Source organism: Doryrhamphus excisus, chromosome 14 (assembly GCF_030265055.1).
Source record: "Doryrhamphus excisus isolate RoL2022-K1 chromosome 14, RoL_Dexc_1.0, whole genome shotgun sequence".
Classification (NCBI taxonomy): domain Eukaryota; kingdom Metazoa; phylum Chordata; class Actinopteri; order Syngnathiformes; family Syngnathidae; genus Doryrhamphus; species Doryrhamphus excisus.
Window position 1 is genome coordinate 5254670 of NC_080479.1, and position 18870 is coordinate 5273539.

Genomic DNA, 18870 nt, shown 5'->3' on the forward strand with positions numbered 1-18870 from the left:
CTAATCGACAAGCGTTCATTAGCTAATCGACAAGCGTTCATTAGCTAATCGACAAGCGTTTATTAGCTAATCAACAAGCGTTTATTAGCTAATCAACAAGCGTTCATTAGCTAATCGACAAGCGTTCATTAGCTAATCGACAAGCGTTCATTAGCTAATCAACAAGCGTTCATTAGCTAATCAACAAGCGTTCATTAGCTAATCAACAAGCGTTTATTAGCTAATCAACAAGCGTTTATTAGCTAATCAACAAGCGTTCATTAGCTAATCAACAAGCGTTTATTAGCTAATCAACAAGCGTTCATTAGCTAATCAACAAGCGTTCATTAGCTAATCAACAAGCGTTCATTAGCTAATCAACAAGCGTTCATTAGCTAATCGACAAGCGTTCATTAGCTAATCGACAAGCGTTTATTAGCTAATCGACAAGCGTTTATTAGCTAATCAACAAGCGTTTATTAGCTAATCAACAAGCGTTTATTAGCTAATCAACAAGCGTTTATTAGCTAATCAACGAGCGTTCATTAGCTAATCAACGAGCGTTCATTAGCTAATCAACGAGCGTTCATTAGCTAATCAACGAGCGTTCATTAGCTAATCAACGAGCGTTCATTAGCTAATCAACAAGCGTTTATTAGCTAATCAACAAGCGTTTATTAGCTAATCAACAAGCGTTTATTAGCTAATCAACAAGCGTTCATTAGCTAATCAACAAGCGTTCATTAGCTAATCAACAAGCGTTCATTAGCTAATCAACAAGCGTTCATTAGCTAATCAACAAGCGTTTATTAGCTAATCAACAAGCGTTTATTAGCTAATCAACGAGCGTTTATTCGCTAATCAACAAGCGTTTATTAGCTAATCAACGAGCGTTTATTAGCTAATCAACGAGCGTTTATTAGCTAATCAACGAGCGTTCATTAGCTAATCAACGAGCGTTCATTAGCTAATCAACGAGCGTTCATTAGCTAATCAACGAGCGTTCATTAGCTAATCAACGAGCGTTCATTAGCTAATCAACGAGCGTTCATTAGCTAATCAACGAGCGTTCATTAGCTAATCAACGAGCGTTCATTAGCTAATCAACGAGCGTTCATTAGCTAATCAACGAGCGTTCATTAGCTAATCAACGAGCGTTTATTCGCTAATCAACGAGCGTTTATTCGCTAATCAACGAGCGTTTATTAGCTAATCAACGAGCGTTTATTAGCTAATCAACGAGCGTTCATTAGCTAATCAACGAGCGTTCATTAGCTAATCAACGAGCGTTCATTAGCTAATCAACAAGCGTTCATTAGCTAATCAACAAGCGTTCATTAGCTAATCAACAAGCGTTTATTAGCTAATCAACAAGCGTTTATTAGCTAATCAACAAGCGTTTATTAGCTAATCAACAAGCGTTTATTAGCTAATCAACACGCGTTTATTAGCTAATCAACAAGCGTTTATTAGCTAATCAACACGCGTTCATTAGCTAATCAACACGCGTTCATTAGCTAATCAACACGCGTTCATTAGCTAATCAACACGCGTTCATTAGCTAATCAACACGCGTTCATTAGCTAATCAACAAGCGTTTGTTAGCTAATCAACACGCGTTCATTAGCTAATCAACAAGCGTTTGTTAGCTAATCAACAAGCGTTTGTTAGCTAATCAACAAGCGTTTGTTAGCTAATCAACAAGCGTTCGTTAGCTAATCAACAAGCGTTCGTTAGCTAATCAACAAGCGTTCGTTAGCTAATCAACACGCGTTCGTTAGCTAATCAACACGCGTTCGTTAGCTAATCAACACGCATTCGTTAGCTAATCAACACGCATTCGTTAGCTAATCAACACGCATTCGTTAGCTAATCAACAAGCATTCGTTAGCTAATCAACAAGCATTCATTAGCTAATCAACAAACATTCATAATATTGTGTCTTATTGCGTTTTATTGTGTCTTATTGTGTTTGATTGTGTCTTATTGTGTTTGATTGTGTCTTATTGTGTTTTATTGTGTCTTATTGCGTCTTATTGTGTCTTATTGCGTTTGATTGTGTCTTATTGTGTTTGATTGTGTTTTATTGTGTCTTATTGTGTTTGTGTCTTATTGTGTTTGATTGTGTTTTATTGTGTCTTATTGTGTTTGATTGTGTCTTATTGTGTTTGATTGTGTCTTATTGTGTCTTATTGTGTTTGATTGTGTCTTATTGTGTTTCCTCCATCCCGCCAGGAACACTGGTATTTTCCCCAAGTGGAAAGGGATTTCCTTCTGGTCAAGGAAGTGATCGGAGTGGCTCGCTCCCTCAGGGCCCAGGGTGGGATGACCAAGGAAAAGCCTGAAAGTGAGTAAGTGTTGGTCCTCAGCGGTGGAAAGTGTGCCAAGTGTGTACGTCCTTGCCAATGTTTGCGTGCCGCAGTGTGGATTGTGTGTTCAGCGGGTCAGGCCCAGGTTCTCCTTGACTTTGGATCTGTTGTTTGGACTCTGAGCCGGGTCTCCCGTATCAATGTCTACTGTCCTGAAGAAGGGCAAAGCCTCCCCCCCCTGGACGCCCCTCCCCCACCAGAGGGCTGCCTGGTTGGGGTGGTGGACCACACGTGTCGGCTGCACCTTCTCGTTCAGGTACCAGCATCCTTTTGGTGATCTGAAACATTGACTGTGTATGTCCATAGATGCTAATGATGCTAACGATGCTAACGATGCTAGCCGTTGCAACCATCTCCCAGGGTGGCGTGAACGTTGACAATCAAGTGGTCCAGCTCTCCCAGCGGAGACGGAAGCTTGTCCCCAAGCTGGAGGAGATCCTGGCTAAAGTTCAAGCTCCGGACTACCCGATCAAGGTCCCGGCGCAAGTCAGGCAGCAGATGGACAGTAAGGTGAGCTGTGTGCACATCACTGGCACTCTTACGCAGATTGAACACCGCCATCATAAACCGGGTCTCCCGTCTCCAGTAGAACCAACGATGAATGTGGACTTTTATGATTTGATATTCCTTCATTCTTGCATACATTTATTCATAATCTTGTCACCGGAGACGGAAAACTTTTGGCTTTGACATAAAAGATGAATTTAGTTGAATATATAGTTGAATATATACATAGTTGAATATATACATAGTTGAATATATAGTTGAATATATACATAGTTGAATATATACATAGTTGAATATATAGTTGAATATATAGTTGAATATATAGTTGAATACTATATAGTTGAATATATACTATATAGTTGAATATATACTACATAGTTGAATATATAGTTGAATACATAGTTGAATATATAGTTGAATATATACATAGTTGAATACATAGTTGAATATATAGTTGAATATATACATAGTTGAATATATAGTTGAATATATACATAGTTGAATATATAGTTGAATACATAGTTGAATACATAGTTGAATACATAGTTGAAAAAATATGGTTGAATATATACATAGTTGAATATATAGTTGAATATATACATAGTTGAATATATAGTTGGATATATAGTTGAATATATACATAGTTGAATATATAGTTGAATATATAGTAGAAAAAATATGGTTGAATATATACATAGTTGAATATATAGTTGAATATATAGTTGAATACATAGTTGAAAAAATATGGTTGAATATATAGTTGAATATATACATAGTTGAATATATACATAGTTGAATATATAGTTGAATATATAGTTGAATACATAGTTGAAAAAATATGGTTGAATATATACATAGTTGAATATATAGTTGAATATATGGTTGAATATATGGTTGAATATATAGTTGAATATATAGTTGAATACATAGTTGAAAAAATATGGTTGAATATATAGTTGAATATATACATAGTTGAATATATAGTTGAATATATACATAGTTGAATATATAGTTGAATATATAGTTGAATATATACATAGTTGAATATATAGTTGAATATATAGTTGAATATATACATAGTTGAATATATAGTTGAATATATACATAGTTGAATATATAGTTGAAAAAATATGGTTGAAGATATACATAGTTGAATATATAGTTGAATATATAGTTGAATACATAGTTGAAAAAATATGGTTGAATATATAGTTGAATATATAGTTGAATATATAGTTGAATACATAGTTGAAAAAATATGGTTGAATATATAGTTGAATATATATATAGTTGAATATATAGTTGAAAAAATATGGTTGAATATATACATAGTTGAATATATAGTTGAATATATAGTTGAATATATGGTTGAATATATAGTTGAATATATACATAGTTGAATATATAGTTGAATATATAGTTGAAAAAATATGGTTGAATATATAGTTGAATATATAGTTGAATACATAGTTGAATACATAGTTGAAAAAATATGGTTGAATATATAGTTGAATATATACATAGTTGAATATATACATAGTTGAATATATAGTTGAATATATACATAGTTGAATACATAGTTGAATATATAGTTGAAAAAATATGGTTGAATATATAGTTGAATATATAGTTGAATATATACATAGTTGAATATATTGTTGAATATATAGTTGAATATATAGTTGAATATATACATAGTTGAATATATAGTTGAATATATAGTTGAATATATACATAGTTGAATATATAGTTGAATATATTGTTGAATATATAGTTGAATATATAGTTGAATATATACATAGTTGAATATATAGTTGAATATATAGTTGAATATATACATAGTTGAATATATAGTTGAATATATTGTTGAATATATAGTTGAATATATTGTTGAATATATAGTTGAATATATAGTTGAAAAAATATGGTTGAATATATAGTTGAAAAAATATGGTTGAATATATAGTTGAATATATAGTTGAATATATAGTTGAATATATACATAGTTGAATATATAGTTGAATATATAGTTGAATATAGCTGTAATTCCTGGATGGGAGGCCCAACTTGGAACATTAGAACATAGCACCTCTTTCTTTCGACCAGCACGTTTCCCATGTGAGTAAAAGACGGGCTAGGATAGGCTGGCCCTGACTCGATGCCGTTTAGAGGTGAAAACAACATGGAAAGCAATAGTTTAATACTTTGCCTGTCTAGATGCCGTTTAGAGGTGAAAACAACATGGAAAGCAATAGTTTAATACTTTGCCTGTCTAGATGCCGTTTAGAGGTGAAAACAACATGGAAAGCAATAGTTTAATACTTTGCCTGTCTAGATGCCATTTAGAGGTGAAAACAACATGGAAAGCAATAGTTTAATACTTTGCCTGTCTAGATGCCGTTTAGAGGTGAAAACAACATGGAAAGCAATAGTTTAATACTTTGCCTGTCTAGATGCCATTTAGAGGTGAAAACAACATGGAAAGCAAAAGTTTAATACTTTGCCTGTCTAGATGCCGTTTAGAGGTGAAAACAACATGGAAAGCAAAAGTTTAATACTTTGCCTGTCTAAATGCCGTTTAGAGGTGAAAACGACATGGAAAGCGGAGCGCTAATTGTGACAAGCAGTGAGAAGCACAAGTAGACCAAGTAGACCAAGTAGACCAGGTAGACCAAGGGGGTCCGGGGAGGCCAGGTTGTCACGATACCGTTTAACAAGAACATTTCAAAATAAAACAGCAAAAATGGAAGAAATCAGCAGTCATTTGAACAAATTTAAAATATGAAGAGAATAAAGTTGTAATACTGCAAGAATAACGTTGTGATATTATGATAAATAAAATATATTTTTAGTGGTAAAGAAATTATTATTTTTTTTAAGTCTGAACATTATGAGAACCATACAAACCTAGTAAGGAAACGTGGAGGAAAACAGTTCATTCATTCATTAGGGTGGGGGCATGCTGGAGCCTATCCCAGCTGGACTGGTGGCCAGCCAATCCCAGGGCACATATAGACAAACAACCATTCACACTCACATTCATACCTATGGACAATTTGGAGTGGCCAATTAACCTAGCATGTTTTTGGAATGTGGGAGGAAACCGGAGTACCCGGAGAAAAGCCAAAACCCATGCAAACTCGGAGGGTGGAATCGAACTCGGGTCTCCTGGCTGTGTGGCCTGCGCACTAACCACTCGCCTGCTGTTCCTTCCAAAAATAAAAAGGCTGAATCAATCGATTCCAGAAAACATATTTTATATATAAAAAGCAAATCTGGAGATCACTGTATTATTGCTCTGTATGAAATATAAAATGCCCAAATATAAATTGTCCTGACCAAGTGAAAAGCAACTGATGTGTTCTTCCGTGTCTTCCTGGTGTGTTCAGGTGTCGGCCTTGAAGCAGGAATTGAGGACAATCGAGGATCAGCTGAAGGTGCTGCAGACTTGCAAATGAATGATATTCCACCAGCAGGAAATCATAATCATAATCTCATCATAATCATAACAAGAATCAATCATGGTAGAAATGGTTTTAGTTTTTTAACTCCTGGTTTAGAGCAAGCGTTTATCCAGTGGGGGGGGGCACATCATGGAAAATGAAAGAATGCCACTTTGCTCACACATGCTAAAAACCTTTTTTTTATTTTTAATTTCTCTTGAATGTTTGAAATGTATGTTATGTTGTGCAATGTACAATGTATGTAGAATGTATGTAGAATGTATGTTACGTGTTGCGACCCACTAAAAAAAAAACGAGCACCTGCTTTAGAACAGTCCTCGTCGTAGAGCGTGCATTAGCGTGTCAGGCTAACGTGGTCGACATGTGACATGCGAATGGACGGACGCAAGCTTGGATGTATTCCTTCCCGCGTATTCCACCCACGCTCCGCCTCCAGGCACGCCCACTCTCCCGTCTTTGGTCACGTTGCAAAGTGCAGAGAAAGAATTCTTGACTGTGCTGCTAACTTTGTTCATAAACGATATAGTTGATGATAAACGATGTATGCAGACTTCCTTATATGGGCGTGGCTGTAAGCCAGATAAACTCCACAACAAGAAAGTTAGCATAATAGTAAAGTCCCCTTTAAGGTCATCACATACAAAGAGGCCGATTCAATATGTGCACAAATATCAAAATAGTTGATTTTATTTCCAATGTTTGAACGTTACAAACGCATCGGGCAGTGTTTTTCATATCACCGTACAGATATGACAGATCGTGGATTACACCCCCCCCCCCCCCAAAGCTTGACAGTACAGTGATAATCATATCATTGAAAGAAAAGACAAAAGCAGACAATCATTGGTTTTTCAACAAACCATAGTTTGGGATGTCAAGTGGTCAAGCCATAACTGCCCCCCGCCCGCCCCCCCGCCAGGGTGCCAACGTCAAACGTTATTCTGCTTGGCTAAAGTCGTCCAACTTTCATCCTTCACTCTGGTCACGGACCAACCAAGTTCAAGTGGTCAAATTCCGATTCAGAACACTCTGAACTTTGACAAATAGGACACGGGAACGTTGGACTTTTAACGCCACAGTGGACAACCAACCAACCAACCAATCAAACCAAGAGATGGTCGGTAATGGTATCTACCAAAATGACAAACCCGGAACTCTCCATCTGTCAAATACAGTAAACCTCGGATATATCGGATTCAATTGTTCCCACTGGTTTTGTCCGATATAAGCGAAATCCATTATATGCGTATACCGGAAAATGTCCGTTTTACGCATATATGGGATTTATATCCGGTATATGCGTAAATGGGATTTTATCCGTTCTAAAAAGGCACTTCCTTGACTATGTTTCCAATGTACCTGGACGCGCAGGCAACGCTGCAAACGCTGCAAATGACGTCGTATAGCGGCCTGTCACCATTCGGCGAATCGGAGCGCCACGATGCGGCCATCCGATATATGCCAGGGAAATTTCATGGAAATGCATTGGAACGGGACTGGAGATTTTGTCCGAAATAGGCGAAATCCGTTATAAAAAATCCAATATATGCAATGAATTTTTATTGGAAATGCATTACAGAAAAATTGGTTCTTTTTTATCTGTCCGTTGTGAGCGAATTTCCGATATATCCGAGTCCGATATATTCGAGGTTTACTGTAGCACAGAAGAAGAAAGAGCGTGTGCGCTGCTTTCTTTCAGCTTTTGGTGGTGAGGGTGAGGGTGCAAAGACTCTTGGGAAAACGTAGAGAATCCAGCATGACGGGAATGAGATGCACAGGTTGAACTCCACATTTACAGTCTTGTTCCCCGACCAACTTGGAGGAACAATAAATAAGAACAGTGGTTGCATGGAAGGCAAAAGCCTCCAGATCAGGGGTGTCCAAGGTGCAGCCTGGGGACCATTTGCCGCCCACAAGAAAGTCCCCCCCTTCGCCACATCCTGGTTCAAATTTCAACACCGTACACAAGACTGGGCACCAGGTCTAATGCAGGTGTCTAGTTTAATCAGATTAATCACATTTTAAATGAATTAATCATTAATCACCATGAAGGTGTTATTATGAGCAATGGGGGGGGGGGGGCGTTCAGACATCCCTTTTGTCATTTGAGGTAAATGTAGATGTTTAGATGTTTCAGTGTCATTTCCAGCATCCTTAAATGTAGCAAATGCGTGTGAATGAATGCTAATGCTAATGCTAAAGCGTATTTAGAAGCTAGCAAACAGATTTCCTATGATCCCAACTACAAAAATCTTCCCTGGGAAATAAGGCATCCTACTTTCAGGAAATGTACTTATTGTGGCGGAGTCTCCAACCAAATAAACACCATAAACGAGAGATGACTGTATTATGGAAAATTTTGGGAAAATGAAGTTTTGATAAGAATGAAGTGAAAATATGATTGGAATTGAGTAGAAGTAAGAATAAAAAGTCAAAAGTAAAGGGAGACATGTTGGCTTCTTGTGAGAAAAAGTGTCAATTTTAAGAGAATAAATGAGTAATAATGTGAGGAAGAACGTCATTTCAGCACCAGAGTGTTGATATTTAAAAAACAAATCATAAAAAATTAAGTTGACATTTTTGGAAAATGAGAATAAAGTGAAAATATGACGATGAAGTCATAATACAAGAAATGACTGGGATTATTTTCAGAAGAAATATATAGAAAATAAAACGATAGAAAAAATATATATATATGAAAGAGTAAGCTGTTATGAATAATAACAGGCCTTTTCGACATCGAACTTCTCAGCGTATCTCCCAAATCCCAAAGCGGTAAAGATGCGTCCTGGCTGGAAACCCTTTGGACACCCTTTGGACACCCTTTGGACACCCTTTGGACACCCTTTGGACACCCCTTGGACACCCTTTGGACACCCCTGAATGAGTTGCAGAGACGGAACGAGGAGTCGGTTCCCAGAGTGACGATTCTTCCCATTCTTGGCTTCCACGTTGTCATCACGGACACTGAACCATGACATTTCGGGGCCGTGTCCGATCCCAACGGTGCCGCCCCGCCAAGGTTATTTACAGCCGCTGTGACCTTGGGGCTGAGCGCTACGGACCAACGGAATGCAAGAACACAGCTAAGCTAACGGGACTGGAAAGCAAGGCACTTTGCCAAACGTGGTTCAAAGCTGGAAAGTTGAACTCTGAGGTGGCCTCCACGCCAGCTGATCCTGAGTGAGAAACGGACCAGCTCACAGCCCCCCCGTGCTCCCACTCGGACTATTTGTTAGCATCCGCCTCAGCTCCAGCTGACATCGTACTGCGTCCAACCTTCTGGCGGAGCCAAGAACACCCTTCGACCTCTGAAGAGGAAACTGACAACGCCCCTGTAGCCCGTCCGTGGGACCCCGGACTTCAAGTCATCCATCACCCCCAGATTTCGGGCCAGAACCTTGAAACTGTCCCTGCTTGAATACTTGACTCTGTAGGGCCCCGGCCCCCTTAACGTTCCCCCATGTTGCAGCTCCTCCATCTTGACCAGCGGCGTACGGTAAACCTCTTGAATGAACCGGTCATCGTACTTGTCTTTGAGCAGATAAGACAAGTCTTGTTTGGTAAAAGGCACAAATTCCGTGTTGAGTCGAATATAGCGAAGGTACTGGTCAAAGAACTGACCTAGACTGACCCCTTTCCGCCCAAACGTAATAGTCCGGGAGATTTCTGGCCGAACGCACGAGCGGTCCTTGCGCTGCTCGGGCTGACGCATCCAATCGTCCCAGAAGGCCGAAGGCCATTTGGGTTCTAACTCGGCCCAAACCTCCTTGAGCAGCATCCAGCCCAGACCCGGGAAGAAATCTGTCCTGTGGAGGAGACCGGCTTTGGATGGATCCACCAAGGCGTCCCTGCCGTTGTCATTCCAGGCAGATACACACCACAGGGTCGGGTCCGAGCGCAGGACTGGGTAGAGGGCTCTGAAGTACTCAAAGAAGTCTGGAGCCACCTGAACATAAACGGGAATGCTCATTGGTTTGAATGACGGGATGAAGAAGACTACAAAGATCAGGTCAAAGTACTTAAGAAGGTCTGGGAACTGATCTGGTGTGGCGCCTGCTAGCTTAACTTGTTAGTTGAGTGCTAGTCGCTAGCAGCTAGCAGTAAAAAGAGTGTGAGACAAAATGACCGTGTGGTTCTACCCTGGACTCACCTCCAGGTCGTCCTCCACGATGACCACGGCGGAATGGGAGAACGTGCCGAACACTTGGTTGAGGGCCCATCGGTAATGTCTGGCAATCTTGTAGTAGCCCTGGAACTTCCTGTGCTCGGGTCGTACTCTGATGTCCGAGAGGTCCGGTTGGCGAATGTGCGTCAGTTGAGGGCCGTACGAGTCGATGACACTGGCGGTCTCGGCATGGCTGCAGTCCTGGCTGACGATGATCGGGTGGAGTTGTGGGGAAGGGCGGTACTGAAGGAGTTTGTCCAGACTGCGTTTCACGGTGACTCTGTCGCAAGCGATGACGAGGATGGGAATGACAACTTCCGGGCTGGCAGAGGTTGCCAGTTGGCCGTTTCCGGTGCTGACCGTCTTGACGTGGGATTGGTGCGCAACATCTGGAGCGGCTGAAGTCAGGGGCGTCTGTTTTGGAGTTGGATCCTTGGTGTCCGCCTCGTCGTTCAACGGGAGCGCAGGCTTTGGCGGCTGACGATCGGCATCCAAGTGGCCTTTTTGGGTGACACCCGTTTGTCCTTTGCCAACGTCTTTCCACTTGGACCAGGCCGCCTTGTGGCTCTCGATCACCTTTAGTAGCTTTTTCTGGGTCTCCAGCTGAAATTCCACTTCCTCGGCCAAGCGGATCACCTCACCCGCCAGGCTGGCCGGGCTTCCTTTGCCTCCGATCACATCCCACTCCTCTTTGCCTCCCGGTTCGGCGCCGCCACCTTCGCCGAGGCGGCCAATTGGAGGGCGACCCCAAAGGTAGAGCAGCAGCACGGCATTCCACGCAACAAACAGAAAAGCACCGCATAGTATCAAGGAACCCTTCTTTCGAACCATGGCCCAAGGACGTGGGGGGGGGGGGGGTGAACTGAGGAAAAGATCCAGCTAGGGATAACGTGCTCGGGCCAAAGATCTGATCCAAAAGGCCCAAGTGGAAAGCTTGGCTGGACAGGAAGTTGATGTCAAATCACATCATCCCACAATCATATTATTGACTCTATAAGGGTAAGGATGAACAAAAAGGAAAGGGGGGGGTAGGGTGGGGGTAAACCGGGTCACTTTGGGTAGAGGGGATGTGACTCATTCAGTGTTATCCTTTGGCCATCGTCCTGGAAACACAGCAGAAAAAACACAAATCAGTAAAAATGAAAGAAGGAGCAAATGGACGTTGATGTAGATGACATCATTACAAACATAACATAACATCTGTTCACGCAGTAAATATGGAGGACCAAAACTGACAAAATAATAAATAAATAAAAGTGGAAATAAAAACAAAAATGAAAAAAAAATGAAAAAATTAAATACAAAAAATTCATATAAATGGAAATAAAAACAAAAATAAAAATATATACATAAATAAAAGCAAAAATAAATACAAAAATAAAAAACAAGATTCAAAAATAAAAAATAAATACAAAAATAAATGTAGAAATAAATACAAAAATAAATATATAAATAGAATGACATATCAATAAATAAATAAAAGCACTCTGCTCTCATATGTATTTATTTCATGCTGCAGACAATGTCAGCTTGAAATGCAGAAGGAAAAACTATTCAAATGAGGGGGCGGTCCTAAGTGTGTCTTGGGTTGAACTGTTCACCTATTGGTTGATGGACATGTGAGTGCGAAAATCGACTAGGTATGCCTGCAAACGGCCACAGCAAGAGGAAGTATACAGGGAGAAAAGTATACATTTACCGGGACAATAATGGCGGGCTCCACCAGGAAGTCGGTGTCCGAGCTGGAGATTGCAGCCATATTTACCGCCATTGAGAGTGGTGTGGTGACTTCCTCTTGCTGTGGCCGTTTGCAGGCATACCTAGTCGATTTTCGCACTCACATGTCCATCAACCAATAGGCGAACAGTTCAAGCCAAGACACACTTAGGACCGCCCCCTCATTTGAATAGTTTTTCCTTCTGCATTTCAAGCTGACATTGTCTGCAGCATGAAATAAATACATATGAGAGCAGAGTGCTTTTATTTATTTATTCATATGTAATTCTATTTATATATTTATTTTTGTATTTATTTCTACATTTATTTTTTATTTATTTTTAATTTTTGAATCTTGTTTTTTATTTTTGTATTTATTTTTGCTTTTATATTTTATATATTTATTTATTTATTATTTTGGCAGTTTTGGTCCTCCATAGTAAAGAGAGAAAAGAATTGAGTACTTTTAAGAGCTGCACTACATAAATACAAGGGTACTTTTACCGATATCGCTCCAGTAGTTAGCAAGGCCATCCTCCAACGGCTGTTATCTCAAAGCAACAAACGCTAAATGTTCAGAGGAAAGACATACTACCTAAAAGAGAGCCAAAATAAACTTTATTAAAAAAAGAACATATATGTAACGATATAAAACATGTCCCAAGTTTAATTATAATCATTTAATTGTATCTTTTCCTGTTGAAAGTTTTCCCAGGTGTGTTCTTTCAGCGCATGCTCCGATATGACGTAACACGCAGATCCAGACGTTCTTCACTTTTAAAAATGGAGGTCAGCAGTCGGCACCGGACCGCTAAGATCCAAACTTTTTGATCCAAACTCAATTTCAAGACCGGACGAAGGAAAAACTGGCAATATGGAGTTATTCCAACAAGTGGAAGAAAAACTCGGAGAAGTCGATGTTTACGTTTTACTGGGCATGCCCCATTGACTATTGTGGTTGATTATAGCGGCGCATGTAGACAAGAGATTGGAATATTCCTTTCCATGGGTACCATTGTTTTGGGAAAAGTCATTTGGAAAGATTGTATAAAAAGGAAAAACTCCTGTCAACGTGGCGATTGTCAAATGATCTCCAAATCAGATCAGACCTGAATAAGAAATACAAATACTACTAATAATAATTATTATAGTAATATTTACCAGATGTAGTAATGATTAACCATGGTAAAACGCTCCATGGTTTATATTACCTTTTTTCATCATCATAAAACCGTGATGGATAACCGGACTAGGATAACCTCACGGACCAGTGACACCAGTGACACCAGTGACATTTGAGAACATTTAACAATGGCGAGATTATGACAACCATGACAATTTTAGTCACAATAAACATGACATTTTTATTGATACTTTGATACTGACAGTTGAACCATAAGTATGAAAATAACCATAATAGTCAATAATGTACTGTAAAACACTGCATTCCAGATGCTAAATGCTAAATGTCCGCATGGTGGATCATGCGTCAGTCATTTTATCCGAGCAGACAGCCTGATAAGCCCATCCTGCTCCAACTTTGAGATTAACTCCAAAGCCGAGACCCAGAAGGTCAAAGTTCAGAGGAGTCTTCCAAGGCCCATGAAACTACTTGGATTCTTCTTCACCACTTTGCCTTTGCTTAGCCCACCATTTTACGACGCAAGCTCTTGTTAGCTCCTACTAAGTGTGAAAATAGTCATAAAGTTCATAAAGGATCCTAATTGGGGTCGAGATCAAATGAACGGCCATTAACGAGGGACAACTGTATTTGTATTTTAGTACGTTTTTATGTTTGAAATGCTCAATTTAGGCAAATAATACAAAATATTTGCTTAAACATGTACATTTGGACTAGTAGGCCATATCCAACCACAAAACAGCATGACTAGTATTTTTCAAAGTAGTGAGGGATTACTGTATTGTACTTCCTGTAGCAGTCAAAGTATTTTCTTTAAAGTTGCAGTTGCAATGTCTCCATATTAACATACATGAAAATAATCATCAACTTTATGTACATGGTCCATACAACATCAAAAACAGACATTGCCTATAAAACACAGTAAAATAATACTTACGGAATGTTTGGTTTGGATGACGGCTAATGAAGCCCAAATTCCAGATGAAGTTCCCCCGCCTAACCCAAACCCGAACAGTGCAGAAAATGACCCTCGTCAATATCAGAGTTGCTTTTCGCTCAAAGTTCAACTTCCTCTAAAAAAAAAAAAGAGCAAGGTCTGTGGACATTCTCTGGTCCGTGTAAACAGCCTGCGGGTCACCAATGTGTACCACGCGGTGTTCTGGTGGCAGTAATGACTTACTGGAACATCACATTCATGGACCCCTTTGACTACACGTGGGCTCGGCAGCATTGGGAAGGCTAAACCCATCCAATTAGCCAGGACAAATATAGACCCAATAATCCTGTAAGGATGGATGGGACACACTTGGAGGGCAGGACTAGCCTAGGTTGGAATTATGTTCAGGTTGGGGTTCATACGACAAAAACCTTCAGCAAACCTGAACCAGAACCCTTTCAAGTGGCGACTAGGGTTGGCCATTGTTTCAATTTCAGTGATACTGGTTCCGACTGCATAGTGGAGGGGTGGTTGGCGCGCAGGGCTCACAACTCGGAGACCCGGGTTCAATTTCACCCTCAGCCATCCAGTTTGCATGCGTGGTGCTCCGGTTTCCTCCCACATTCCAAAAACATGCTAGGTTAATTAGCCACTCCAAATTGTCCATAGGTATGAATGTGAGTGTGAATGGTTGTTTGTCTATATGTGCCCTGGGATTGGCTGGCCAATGAATGAATTTTAGACTTTGACTTAGTGCTCTAACCAAGTTTACAATTACATGAAGAGTTTTGCAATGTTTTCAGACTCAATGGGAATCGGACGTTATCTCCCGATCAGGACTCGGATATATATGTATATTTATTGTCAGATGTATAGTTATGAGACGGCAGAGAGTGAGACCTCTTCACTCCGTACCACACATACTACAACATGTACGGCGTGACTACTGGTTGAATGCCGTCAAGCCGAGCGGAACGCGGAAGCAGCTCGAAGCTGGGCGTGCGACTCGGGTCTACGGTCTGGAGTATTTTAGTGGCGGGCAAAACCGTTCATTTCAGTCAACCGGATCACTTCGTTCCGACTCAACCGCGCAACAACACGTGATGATGTACGTTGAAATCGGATGTGTTATGACAGCACTCCAGATCCGAGCGTCTCAGCGTTACCCGCCCTTCCGACGCTGTGACCGCTGCACCCCCCCCCCCAATCCTTGTAACATAAAATTATACAGTAAACCTCGGATATATCGGACTCGGATATATCGGAAATTCGCTCACAACGGACAGATAAAAAAGAACCGATTTTTCTGTAATGCATTTCCAATAAAAAAGATTTTTTATAACGGATTTCGCCTATTTCGGACAAAATCTCCAGTCCCGTTCCAATGCATTTCCATGAAATTTCCCTCATCGCATCGTTATGCTAATCTTGTTGATGTCACTGGCTATTGTCTTTCTCCTGGCTCCAGATTTAGGACAAATATAAAAGTGAGTGACGTCAATAATACTAGCACAGCAGTGAATGAGATCTTAACCTCACTATTGGAAATAACGTAGGCCTGACGGGCGTAACAGGGCCTAGCTTAATTAACAATTTGTTATGCTCAGAGTCCAATAAAGTTCAATTCTCATGACCTTACGTCTCTTTTCATTGGCCAGTCCAGGTACATTGGAAACATAGTCAAGGAAGTGCCTTTTTAGAACGGATAAAATCCCATTTACGCATATACCGGATATAAATCCCATATATGCGTAAAACGGACATTTTCCGGTATACGCATATAACGGATTTCGCTTATATCGGACAAAACCAGTGGGAACAATTGAATCCGATATATCCCAGGTTTACTATAGTAGGAATAACAAAAAATATAAGGTTTTTACTGGTTTTTACTATCTTGAGGTGCATTAAAAACAATAATAAAAAGTAGAAAATGTCAACAGACAGTGAAAATGAGTATTAAACATACCAAAAATATTAAAATAAACAATATAAATGTAGAAAGAATGAACGGCCCACGAGTGTCGGTCAATCTCTCGGTCTCGATCTTTCAGTCAGCTAACCCCACCCACCCACAGAGCGAGGCGCGATGATAGGATAAGACAGGCAAGCACGCAGATAGTCAAAAGGAAAGGTGAACTGACTCTCCAGCCAATCACAAAAAAGCATTTGCGACTGAACAGGTATTTTAGGGGCGTTCACAAAAAAGAACTAGTTCTTTTGATCCGTTCGTTCATGACCGACACAAAAACCTCACAAACATCTCCAGATGTGGGAAGGAAGTGGCTGCATTTGGCACAACAAACCTGATACGACGCCTCAAAGACAAACACCAGACACAATACAGCCAGTTTACCCTGGCAACCCGGCCCGACACCGCTCAGCCCACGCTGCAGGACATTTTGAGGGGGCGACGCAAAAGGAGCTGGGCATCACAGTCAAGCTAGCCCAATGACAACAATGAGTGACCTACCATCGGCCTTTGTATCAAACCCAGGATTTGGTATTCTTATGGAGCTTATGGAACCCCAATATGACATGCCAGCGCTCCATAAGATAGAGAACATACTGGGCACTTTTATTTTCTTATTTGCTTACATGCAAATGTAAGCAAATGTTTGTTTTTAGATGACATTTTCATTTGATATTACATTATATAATATTTACATGATTGTTCTAGCTACCTACTCCTCTATTTTAAATGGAAAATGTTATAATAAGGTGAATAATATGAAAAACAAGGGACATCCTGGATTCTTCTGTTTTTTTTGTTTTACTGTATTATAGAAGTATCGGATCTCAGTGTCGGACGATACTCAAAAGCAAATGGCTCGAAAGAAAAAAAAAACCTGATCGGGACATTCCTAGTTTGGAACTATTTCAACTTTTTGTACATTTTCTTCTTGTCACATCAATCACATTTTCCAAAAACTTTAACTTTCTCATGTCATCGACTTTAAAACATTTTTATAGGGTTTTTTTTGTTGATTTTTTTGTTCTATTGTATTATAGACATATCGGATCTCAAAATCAAATGACTCGAGGCAAAAAAAAAAAAAAAAAAACTGATCGGGACATCCCTAGTTTGGAACTATTTCAACTTTTTGTACATTTTCTTCTTGTCACATCAATCAAAAATGTTCCAAAAACTTTAACTATCTCATGTCATCGACTTTAAAACATTTTTAAATATTTTTTCTTCACCATTTCAACTAGAATCACAACTTTTTCCTGTCAGATTACACCTGCTTTCTCTTAGTTTTGGTTTATTTGGAGCCATCTGATATAGAATAGAATAGACTCCACGCATCCACGCTTTCTAAACATATCTAGTCATGTTTACATTTGACAAAATGTCTATTTTCACAGAACACACATGAAAAATGAGGGCTAGAAGTACAAACATCTAAATCAACAACAACCGGTGCTAAAACGGTACCTGGCCTGAGATCGGATCACCGCCGTCCCTTTGGAAAGAAAGCCGTTGCAAAGTTGAGCTTTGCCGAAAAGAGGGTGATGACTGTGGACAAGAGGGAGGATGGGCGGTGGGAGGGAACCGGAGCTGCCTCACAACCCAGACCGGCTGAAATCCTCCTTCAACGCCCCCCTTTTCCTTCACGCAGACGTGGAGCTGCCTGGAAGGGTGGAAGGTACACCAGCAGCCCGCGGAGACGTCACATCGCGGCGGAGTCTCCGTGACTGCCCGGCCATGTTATCGTACACTTTCCATCCCGTAATTAACGCTTATTCATCAAGTTGTCATTTTCAGGCCACCCGGCCGCTTCCGTGAATCCACCCGACGCCAAAGCTGAAGCTAAGCTCGCCGCAAACACGACTCGTTAAGTGGCGGCCAGAAGTGCGAAGCGCCTCCCGTGGTGGTACACCGCCAAGGAGACCGTAAAAGCCCCAAACAAGCAATTAGCATGCTATGCTGACGTGACGTTAGCCTGATGGCTGCGGGACGGACGCCGTCGAAGCGGTCCGCGGCGGGAAGTCACTCACCTCGAACATGCCGGTCTGCCTTTCATTGTGCAAAGATTCACAGCGAGACACGGCACGGTTAGCTGAGGTTAGCCATCCTTGCGTCCGCTTCCATATGTCCTCCACGGCTCATCTCGATGCTGGGACTCGCGGCTCAGACGCCGCGTCGGTACAGCCACCTCCGGCCCCGCAGCGTCGCCGCTATGAACGGAACATACTCTACGTTACAATGTTTGTTGTGTGTCCGCGGCGTCCCTCGGCAGCGAGGAACCCATAGGCTGTCGTGGTTTAGTTTCTCATGCTCCAGCTGCTCCGACCTCGGGATACTTGAAGCACTTGTGTATGATGACGGCATTTTTATTGGACTACACTTCCGGGTTGCTCACTCGTGTGGAACGATCCCGGCCGAGTCGAGCCGAAGATCAGTCAGACGAAAACATAGTGGAAACCTGGCTGGAGTCATTCATTCGTTACACAATCAAAATTTCATATAGGAATAATAATTCATCCGTTCCAAACAGCGTAAATGTTCACACAAAACATTTTAACATGAAGGTGAGATTAAAAATACAATTTTTAAATATTTACTATAAGTTTTTTTCCTCCAG

At 40.6% G+C, this 18870-nt stretch overlaps 2 protein-coding genes across 9 annotated transcripts in view; one reads left to right on the top strand and one right to left on the bottom strand.

Annotated features, from left to right (window-relative positions):
- Positions 1-7098, top strand: part of vars2 (valyl-tRNA synthetase 2, mitochondrial) — a 38211-nt gene extending 31113 nt beyond the window's left edge. For 4 of the 5 annotated variants that reach the window (XM_058048070.1, XM_058048069.1, XM_058048071.1 and 1 more), the window contains exons 27-30: positions 2215-2326; positions 2402-2604; positions 2709-2858; positions 6245-7098. In XM_058048070.1, coding sequence (XP_057904053.1) covers positions 2215-2326; positions 2402-2604; positions 2709-2858; positions 6245-6313 — 534 coding nt within the window. In that variant the 3' untranslated portion in view covers positions 6314-7098. Of the gene's footprint in view, positions 1-2214; positions 2331-2401; positions 2605-2708; positions 2859-6244 lie in introns of those variants that run through there. The other variant, XM_058048073.1, reaches the window with a different exon arrangement.
- mgat1b (alpha-1,3-mannosyl-glycoprotein 2-beta-N-acetylglucosaminyltransferase b) lies at positions 6552-18636 on the bottom strand. Of its 4 annotated transcripts, XM_058048076.1 has the most exons (4): positions 14282-15449; positions 12708-12798; positions 10473-11590; positions 6552-10268 (listed from the first exon to the last, which is right to left on the bottom strand). In XM_058048076.1, exons 3-4 carry the CDS (start codon positions 11316-11318, stop codon positions 9567-9569), a joined length of 1548 nt encoding a protein of 515 aa, XP_057904059.1. In that variant the 5' UTR covers positions 11319-11590; positions 12708-12798; positions 14282-15449; the 3' UTR covers positions 6552-9566. The 4 variants fall into 4 exon arrangements, with proteins under 4 accessions (XP_057904059.1, XP_057904058.1, XP_057904060.1 ...); XM_058048075.1 differs by lacking the exons at positions 12708-12798; positions 14282-15449 and adding an exon at positions 18284-18636; XM_058048077.1 differs by lacking the exons at positions 12708-12798; positions 14282-15449 and adding an exon at positions 17721-18178.
- Positions 18637-18870: the final 234 nt, after the last annotated feature.